This window comes from Triplophysa rosa, linkage group LG1 (assembly GCF_024868665.1).
Source record: "Triplophysa rosa linkage group LG1, Trosa_1v2, whole genome shotgun sequence".
NCBI classification, from domain to species: Eukaryota; Metazoa; Chordata; class Actinopteri; order Cypriniformes; family Nemacheilidae; genus Triplophysa; species Triplophysa rosa.
This window is the reverse complement of record NC_079890.1, coordinates 20,035,836-20,045,798: the sequence shown is the minus strand read 5'-3', so window position 1 is coordinate 20,045,798 and position 9,963 is coordinate 20,035,836. Positions and strand designations below refer to the sequence as shown.

At 38.6% G+C, this 9,963-nt stretch overlaps 1 protein-coding gene across 1 annotated transcript; it reads left to right on the top strand.

Moving 5' to 3' along the window:
• Nucleotides 1-7,268: 7,268 nt before the first annotated feature.
• On the top strand, nt 7,269-8,880 carry LOC130553792 (uncharacterized). Its single transcript, XM_057332943.1, has 2 exons — nt 7,269-7,288; nt 7,875-8,880. The coding sequence occupies exon 2, from the start codon at nt 7,886-7,888 to the stop codon at nt 8,741-8,743; it is 858 nt and encodes a 285-aa protein (XP_057188926.1). The 5' UTR covers nt 7,269-7,288; nt 7,875-7,885; the 3' UTR covers nt 8,744-8,880.
• The last annotated feature ends 1,083 nt before the right edge of the window (nt 8,881-9,963 follow it).

The window sequence follows — 9,963 nt, the reverse complement described above, 5'->3', positions numbered from 1 at the left end:
AACTTAAACTTGAGAAGAAAACTGGGGCATGGCGGAGTGCCGCTTCTTAACACCAGAAGACCGCACACTGAAACAGAACAGAGCGAGAACTCAGCCTATGTGCCGTGTATCAACCTCGAATTGTCCTACCCTGTCAGCTTTTCCTACCGCAGGGCAAAATTTAGGCTATAATCTAAACCACATCGACAAAATAAACAGGTAGGATGATTTTACAATGCAAAATACCCTGTCAGATAGTCCTACCAGTTTAAAATGAACACATTAAATACATTTACATCGTAAATACCCTGTCAGATTATCCTACCAGCATAAAAGAAACATGCATGATTAATTTACAGAGCAATACCCTATAATTGTACTACCAGTACTAAATAAATATGTAGGCCTAGAATGATTTAACAACGAAAATACACAATCAAATTCAAAACCGCCCAATCTGGCAACACTGGCTGTGTCCCAATTCGGGGACTGCGTCCTTTTAAGACTACATTTTAAGACCGATTGCATCACTGCACAGCGACTGAACGCTGATAAAATGGCCCAATTCAAAGGTTGCTTAACATGCATCCTCATTTCCCCAGGTTTTTAAGGATAGAACGAATGTATCCTTAACAAACTCAGCATATCACGACATTCATTGCATGTCTGTGAAAATCACGGCTGAAATTTGTAAATAATCATTCAAAACTTTAAATAAAAGCATGTAATTTGCTAAAATGGTCCCTGTCAGTTTTTTAATATTATATAGGATGTTGTTCATTAACATTATTGGTTCTTTTAGTGTGTTTAACATTTCTAAGGTTGGTTCACGATTGGAATGTTTTAATCTACATAAACGCGTCATATGTTCTAAAATAAAAAAATTCTGGCCCCATATACTGTCACCAGGCAACAGGAACAGCAGGTGACGCAATTAGGAAATCCTACAAAAGCCTAAACCATCTCATTTCAGTTCGCTTTGTGGATTTTTGAGGCGGCGTCCATTAAGAACCAAGTCCTCATTTTTAAATCCACGACCTTATGTTTCAGCCCCCCAATTGGGACACAGCTCTTGTCTTTATACGTAGCAAAATACGCTCCACCTAGTTGATAAAACATGGAAAGCCAACTGTAATAAAGAATACAACTTTTGGTATTATACATGCAAATTTGATAATTTCTGTGTGTGTGTGTGTGTGTGCGTGTGTGTGTGTGTGTGTACGTGTTGCTCGAAAAATGAGATTAACTATCATAATGCCATTTCACACAACACTCGTTTATACATTTCTTAAAAGACATGGCAGTTTACCAGACAGAAATTACATTGTCACCTGTCACCACTACACACTAACATTGATTTTTTTTAATGAATCTGTATCACACTCTCTCTCTCTCTTTAGTTTACACAGCTCTAACAGTTATTTTAAAACTAGTCTACATCCACACATTAAAAATGTATTACCTGAAACAATAATAGCATTGATAATTTAAACATTAAATAATTATATAAAACAAGCAAAACAAACGCATGTTCACATTCAAACTTTATTTTTTTCAAACAATCACATTGTAAACCTTTGATGCCATGACATTTAAAAAATTAAAGTAATCACAGAACTACTTGCTTTCCTATTTAAAAAAATTGTATATACACACATACAATATTTTTCTACCATGGCAAATAAAGATTTCCCAGAACTGAAATTACTAACATATTCCTCATCATTAAATAGAACAAAAACACACACAACATGTGACCCATTGTTCGCGAACACTTAGTATTACAGTAAAATAAAATTTACCCTCAGTTTTACTTGCCAGTACTTCTATAAACTACACCATTGAAGGTTTAAACAATTGTGCATTGTGTAAACAATACGTTTTGAAAGTCATTAACTTTGAAAATAACAAACTGTACCATAAGTTTGTCACACCAAAAAAAAATTTACCCAAATATACAAAATATAAGCATGGAGCAACATATTGCTAGACAGCAATTACCAAATTAGCATTTTAACTTAAATTACTGATGCGCCCGATTCCACTACTATTTCGTCCAATTCGGCTGCACCTCTTAATTCTTCCTGAAGTCATCCTCCTGAGATGCACCAGCTGCTTCCATGACAACTTTGTCAAGAGCAACCACCACTTCGTTTTGCATTTCAATTTTACACACATCCAGGGTAAGCAAATGCTCTTCCACATTCTGCCCTTCCGTTAATAAATGAAGAAGATTTTCACTTGCCAAATACTTCTGCATCACAGAGTTGGACACAGTAAGACTCATCTCTCCAAACGCACCCACAATACACAACCGCCCTGAAGCAACACATTGATAGTTGTCGCTTTTCTGTAACAAGCCACATTTTTCACATCTATGGAATTTCACTTTTGTGTTCAAGTCAATTTGCCAAATCTGACATTTTATACATCGCCGAGACAGTTATTTTAGCAGCATTAATTGGCCCAATCACAGTTTTCACTGGATCCCTATTAAGAACAAAGTGTCTATGCGGACTTGGACCAGACCGTGCTTCCAGCTCTTCAAATCAAGAATACGGTGTAGTGGTGAGGAAGAACGAGTCATCAAACTCCCTGGTCTTCAGATTTTCAATACAATACCTCTGGTCAACTTTAAGACATCCAATTTGACTGTCCCAAAGATGCAGTTCAATGCGTCCAGTTTCATCTTCAACATGACACTCCTGTGTCTCAATTGATGCACCCCTGACGTCAACCATATTCGTTGCAAGATCAACATGAATCACTTTCACCTCAACTAATCCAACCTATAAAAGAAACAAATGAAAAGCAATGAAAAAAAATTGTGTTCAAATTACCAATCCATTAAGTTGAAACAACTAATTTTTTTTACAGTGTAAAGTAAGTGTTCGTGCTGCCTTAACACTTCATGTTTACTGAACTTAAACTTTTAAGTTATCTTAAGTTAGAAAAAGGTTGACTGAACTCAACAAGTAGTGTAATTTCATTTTTTTTACTGCAAATCACTTTCAGAACGCGTTTTCTTTACAATTGTGTCATATTCAATTCAAATTACGTTATTACATAAAACATAGTGTCATACACACTGTAAAACCCGATAAGTTAACTTAACTCAGATGAACCCACACAAGTAAAGTTATTATTTTATTAAATAACCATAAAACATAAATACAACGGTTTCCCAGATATGGCTACAATGTGGCAAGGTGTCTGTAATCCTTGGCATACATCCATGTGCAAGTGCATGGATAAACACATCATTCAATTTAACATCATTCAACAGTAACACACTCAAACTTTATACATGCTTACAAAGGTATACTTGTTTTTTTTTATGTAAAATATTTTCAAACAAATAAAAACTTGACTTAAACCTTACACATTAACTTGTAACGGGCCTTAACTTCTAATTCTGCATACCCACAAAGTCTTTATGGACAGTCAAATTTGTTAGACAACGGGTTTTCTGTCAAAACAAAAATAAGAAACATTATTAATTTTATAGACTTCAGCAAAATAAAACTTTAATATTCATTGCAGGTCCTATTAAAGGGTTAGTTCACTCAAGAATTAAAATTCTGTCATGGATTACTTTTCATCCTCAAGTCGTTTCACAACCATAAGACCTCCATTTATCTTCAGAACACAAATTAAGATCCAAAGTCCAAGAGCTTGGCGGAGAGTAACGCTGAAGAGAGGAAATAATTGAATAGTCATTATTTTTTATTGTGCATAAAAAGTATTTGTCGCTTCATAAAATGAATTTTTAACCACTGGAGTGATGAAGTATTTAAAAATGTGTTTACTAACTTTCTGCGCTTTGAATGTACGTTACTTTGCTGTCTATGGGGGAGTCAGAAAGCTCCATGACCTCCTCAAAACTATCTTAATTTGTGTTCTAAAGAAAAAACGAAGGTCTTACAGTTGTGAAGCGACTTGAGGATTATTCATTCATGACAGAATTTTCATTCTTTGGTGAATTATTTCTTTAAACTTGACCACACGTTGAATGTACATAAGACTTGATATTCAGCTATTTACTCCAAACAACTCTATTACAGTGGCTTGCAAAAGTATTCATCCCCCTTCATTTTATTCACATTTTGTTATGCTGCTGCCTTATCTTAAACTACTTTAAATGATTATTTTTTTACATTAATCTACACTCCATGCACAATAATGACAAAACAAAAAACTGATTTTTGACAGCTTTGCAAATTTATTAAAAATAAAAAACATAAATAAGTACATTGCATTAGTATTCACACCCTTTTCTGGGACACTTGAAATTTAGCTCAGAAGCATTAGTTTTGCTTGTTAATGTTTATACACTTCGAGTGGAGTTAACCTGTGCCAAATTCAATTGAATAAGTATGATTTGGAGTGGCACATACCTCTCTATAAAGGGTGCAACAGCTGAAAATGCATATCAAAGTAAAAACCAAGACATGAGGTCAAAAGAACTGCCAGTAGAGCTTTGAGACAGGATTGTATCAAGGCACAGATCTGGGGAAGATTTCTGAAAACAATCTGCTGTATTGAAGGTTCACAGAAACATGTAGCCTCCATTTATCCTCAATGAAAGAGGTTTGGAACCACCAGATCTCTTACTTGAGCTGACCTCCTGTCCAAACTGAGCCATCGATGGAGAAGGGTCTTGGTTAGAGCGGTGACCAAGAAGCTGATGATCACTCTGGTTGAGCTCCATGATCATATATGGAGATGGGAGAAACTTACAGAAGGACAAACATCACTGCAACACTCCACCAATCTGGGCTTTATGGCTTAGTGGCCAGACTCAAGACTTTGCTCAGTGAAGACACATGGAAACTTGAAATATGCAAAAACATACTTCAACGAATCTTTCAAACTGTCAGAAACAAGATATTCTGGTCTGATGAATCTCAGATTCATGCATCGTGTCTGGAGAAAAACAAGCACTGCTCAACACCTGTACAATACCGTCTTAACAGTAAAGTGTAGTGGAAACAGCATCATGATGTGGGGGTGTTTTTCAGCTTCAGGGACTGTACACAAAATACGGAGATAATGATCATGAAAACCTAGCCCAGAACATTCAGAACCTCGGACAGGGCAGAAGGTTCATTCTCCAACATGACAATGATCCTAAGCACACAACTAAAACAATGCAAGAGTGGCTTATGGACAACTCTGTCTATGTCCTTGAGTGGCCCAGCTAGTGCTTGAAGCCAACTGAACATCTCTGTAGAAACCTGAAAATGTCTGTCTACTGATGATCTCCTTCCAACCTGACAGAGTTTGAAAGGATCTGAGGAGAAGAATGACAGAAAAATTGCCAAATGCAGATGTGTAAAGCTTTTCACATCATACTCAAAAAGAGTCTGTAAAGGCGCTATAATCATTTTCTGAGTTGAGGGTATGAATACTTATGCAATGTACTTATTTTTGTTTTTTATTTTAATAAATTTGCAAAGTTGTCAAAAATCAGTTTTTTGTTTCGTCATTATTGTGCATGGAGTGTAGATTAATGTAAAACAATAATCATTTAAAGTAGTTTAAGATAAGGCAGCAGCATAACAAAATGTGAATAAAATGAAAGGGGATGAATACTTTTGCAAGCCACTGTACATGCAATAACTACAATTTCAATTGATATATTCAAATCAAAATCTATAAATAGATTGACAACCTATTCTATGAGATCTGAATGACAGGAGAGATAAAAGGTTTGAAGAATACACCCTACACTTACAAAATCAACCTAGGGCAGATTATACAAGAATTGTGAAAAATAAACGTTTTTCCATGATTAACCGACATATAAATTCTCAACAGTAAGCTCACTTTCATACCATATCTTATGAAGAGTGACCCTCAAACATATAGTGTCATGGTTCTGCCTCACCTAGTCTTGGATTTCCTGGTCCTGAGGCAGAGCCATGACAAAGTCTTTGGTTATGTGTGGAGAGAAACATATTATTGTCCTTTTGACAATAATATGCGTTCTCTCCAGTGTCTCGTCATTAGCCCCGCCCCTCTCGTTTCATGTATTGCTTCCCGTCCGTGTTTCATTACCCTCACCTGCCCTGTGTCATTATCCCTCGTTTGTATTCCCCCATATAATGCCTCATGTTTCCTTGTCTTGTGCTCGAGGATTGTTTTCTGTACATGGTGTATCCAGTTCGTCTTGTCTCTCTTCCAAAGAATCCTTTGTCACCTGTTCCTGTCGTGTTTCATTGTCCCAGTAAGTGTTTAGTTTAGTTTAGTTCGTCTAGTGTTTTATTCAATATAGTGTTTAGTTAGTCCTCGTCCTGTGTTGGTTTGTCGTTTTTTTCTTATTCTTGTATTTTGCCCCACCGTGGGTTTTTGTTTTGTGTTTATATTTGTTACAAGTCTTCTGTTACCCCCGCATTCACGTCTGCCTGCATTTGGGTTCTTCCGCCGCGACAATCGTGACAGAATCCTCGAGCCTGACAGAACCCAGCAGGCAACAAGATGGACGGCACGGCGTCGTCCTCACGGTCCGCCCTAGCCCGCTTGCTGCTAGGTTTCCGCCAGGGGAACTACGGGAACCGGGAGTTCGCCGGGGCATTCTCGGCGGTGGCTGAGGCGACTGAGTTCAACGAGGCAGAGTTGAAGACGATCTTCAACTGCTGCCTCACTCAGCGCCTCACCCCGTCTGAGAAGGGGCTGCTGGGTCCCCTAGGGTTCGCGGTAATGGTCAGGTTCGTGGCCAACCGGGACGATCCCGGGGGTGGGGTTCCACGTGGGACTTCCACCTCGCGGTCGATCACGCCGGAGGGCCTCGACCTGNTGGTCGGATGTACTAACAGTGAAATTAACGTGAGAATGTGCGTTCCTCCATGCCAACTTCATGTCTGGCTTGAGTTTTTTTGTGCATATGCACATTTACAGCTTTGTCCGTATGCAATGTTTTAGTATGGAATCAATGCAAGTCTTTGTACATGAGGCCCCTGGTTTCCAAACAGTTTTAAATGATTTATTTACAGTGTGATTTCTGTATCTATTTAAAGTACGTTAAACTTTCTTTTAAATCAGCAAAAATATTTGTATTACTGTACATAAAAAAGCATACGTATTCCTGCGTTTGCAGACTCATCATGTGATACGAGTGCCTCTTTTGTTCTCTTAGATGAGACCTGCAATTCATGAAGAATCAGATGATCTTTTCAAATAAGAAAATTCCAGTGTAAGCAGTGAAGATGAAAATACAGAAATCAAAGACACCAGACAGAAACGTACATCCTTTGGGACGACTGAACAACATCAAGCTTATGCATTCAAAAGGGCAACATCCAGTAGGGTAAGTGTTTTTATAATACTGTATGTTAAATAATAAACCTGTGAATGCGGACTAACTAAAGTGAATGATTATTGTTTTTAAGGCTAGAGGAGAGATTTCTAAGCACTCGGGTGTTTTTAATTCAAGTGAAGATGAGTTCAGTGAGGAAGAGTACATTCCTGACACATCAGAAGAGAGTTCAGATAGTAGCACAAGTCTTACTGCTTCACCAGAAGGTAAAGGGAAGATCCAGGTTTTACCAGTCCAGTGCAGTTTAGACAACAAAGGCAAAATCTATGCAGCAGTGACGTAGGGAGCTCCCAGACCCATGACACATCCTCACCTCTTGACAACACAAGTTCAGTGATCATCCCAGCTATGGTTAAAAAGAGAGATGGAGCGAGAATGTATAACAAGAAACAACACTGCTTTTTTTGTAGTGGTGCTTTCACAAAAATTGCTAGACACCTGGAACGCAAGCACAGCAAAGAGGTTGAGGTAGCGAAGGCCCTTAGTCATCGAAAGGGCTCCAAAGAAAGGCGAATGCAGCTTGAGTATCTACGTAACAAAGGTAACTTTGCTCACAATACGACTGTTATTAATACAGGCACAGGACAGATGATTCCACGGAAACTGCCTAAAAAGAACCTGGATGGCGAGAGCTTTATGCATTGCATATATTGCCAAGGACTCTTCCTAAAAAAGACTCTGTGGAGACATGTGAAGGTTTGCAAATTCAAGCCATCTGACGTGAAGCCCAAACCTGGAAAAACCCGTGTGCAGGCTCTTTGTGGCTTTGCACAGCCTCCCCCACCAGGTGTGACTCACGGCCTTTGGAAGCTGTTGAATGCCATGAACCAAGATGAAGTGGCACTTGCAGCTAGAAATGACTGGTGCATTTTAGAGCTGGGGAAGCATCTTTACAACAAGCATGGCTCAAGAGTTAAGATGCATGAACATATTCGTCAAAAGATGAGAGAGCTTGGAAGACTCCTAATATCTGCAAGAGAGGTAACACCCCTTAAATCTATTAAAGATCTCATCCATCCCAAAAACTTCATGCATACTGTTAATGCAGTTAAAAGAACAGCTGGATATAATGAAGAAACTTCTGAGTATCAAACAGCTAGTGTCGCTGTGAAACTTGGACATAGTCTAAGCAAAATCGCAATGCTTGTTGAGAGCCACTCTACCATCAGTGGAGACAAAGCAACAGCAAAAGTTGCAAACAGCTTCCAACAACTGTATCAGTCCAGATGGCCCGAATACATTTCCTCATCAGCCCGGCGAACACTTGAGGAAGCGAAGTGGAACTCCCCATCTTTACTTCCATTCACTGAAGATGTTAAATGCCTTCATGTGTATCTTGACGAGCAAGAGAAAATTTACCGAAAACTCTTGTCAACACAGCCTTCGTCTCAGCATTGGTCAAAATTGGCCAAAATAACATTAACTCAGATGATGCTTTTTCATTGAAGACGAGAAGGGGAAGTTTCACAAATGCCCTTGTCTGCATACACCTCCAGCAACCAATCAGAGGCTCATCCAGATATTAGCATGGCCCTTTCAGAGTTGGAAAACAAACTGTGTCAGTACTTCAAGCGAATAGAGATCCGAGGCAAAAGAGGCAGAAAGGTTCCAGTACTCGTCACTCCTATACAAGAGTCAATCAACCTGCTAATCAGGAATAGGTGTGGTGTACAGAATGAGAACTCTTTCCTGTTTGCTCGCCCATTTGCTATGACCTATTTCAGAGGCTCTGATAGCATCCGAGAATTTGCATTTGCATGCAATGCTAAAAATCCTCAGACTCTCACTTCCACAAAGTTTAGGAAACAGATTGGTACTCTCTCTGAAGTTCTCAATCTGAGCAACACAGAGCTGGATCAGCTGGCCGACTTCTTAGGTCATGACATTCGAGTACACCGCCAGTTTTACAGATTACCAGAAGGCACTCTTCAGCTGGCCAAGATGAGTAAAATCTTTCTTGCTCTGGAGAAAGGACGTTTGGCTGATTTCAGAGGAAAAAACCTCAATGAAATTGACATTGATCCAGAAGGTACTCTCTCTTTCTCAATTTAGGGATATATTATGTGTATGTCTTTTATACATATTTTTATTACACGGCTGGTTGGAATGCTTGATTCTGATTGGCCAGTCGCAACATTTGCAGGTTGGTTATTCCCAGATAACAACCTCTCAAAACTAATAACACACGGTAATCTGGATGCAGCTAATCATTTTGACAGGTTTTTTTGACAAATTAAATATATATATGTCTTTTAATAACATATATGACATTATATTTACAAATGATTAAACCAAATTGTCTGTTCGTGACATTTGAACGTCGTTTCTTACTTTAAAACGGAAACTAAACGGCTTTTCCTCACGGAAAGTCTGCATTCAGTAAAAATGAGCTAATAAAATATGTCAGATTCACATTTCATGTCTAGTTTTTTTCTCATGTGGCAAGTAGGCGTGTAATAAGCGGGATAATGTACAAGCAGCCGGCTGTTATGATGAAATAAGCCCCTTCAGTGAGACACAAGACTCTCCACTTCACGTCCTGATCACACGGTCGGGGATTATTTTTGCCATAACAACCGGCTGCCTGTACATTATTCCTCACATATTCTGCAGTAAGGCATTTACTCCAATTGCTTGGAGACACATTGTGTTGTATAATCACATAT

Excerpts from the sequence above, each read along its gene's own strand:
- LOC130553792 (XM_057332943.1), top strand. The coding sequence starts at position 7,886 with ATGATTCCACGGAAACTGCCTAAAAAGAACCTGGATGGCGAGAGCTTT.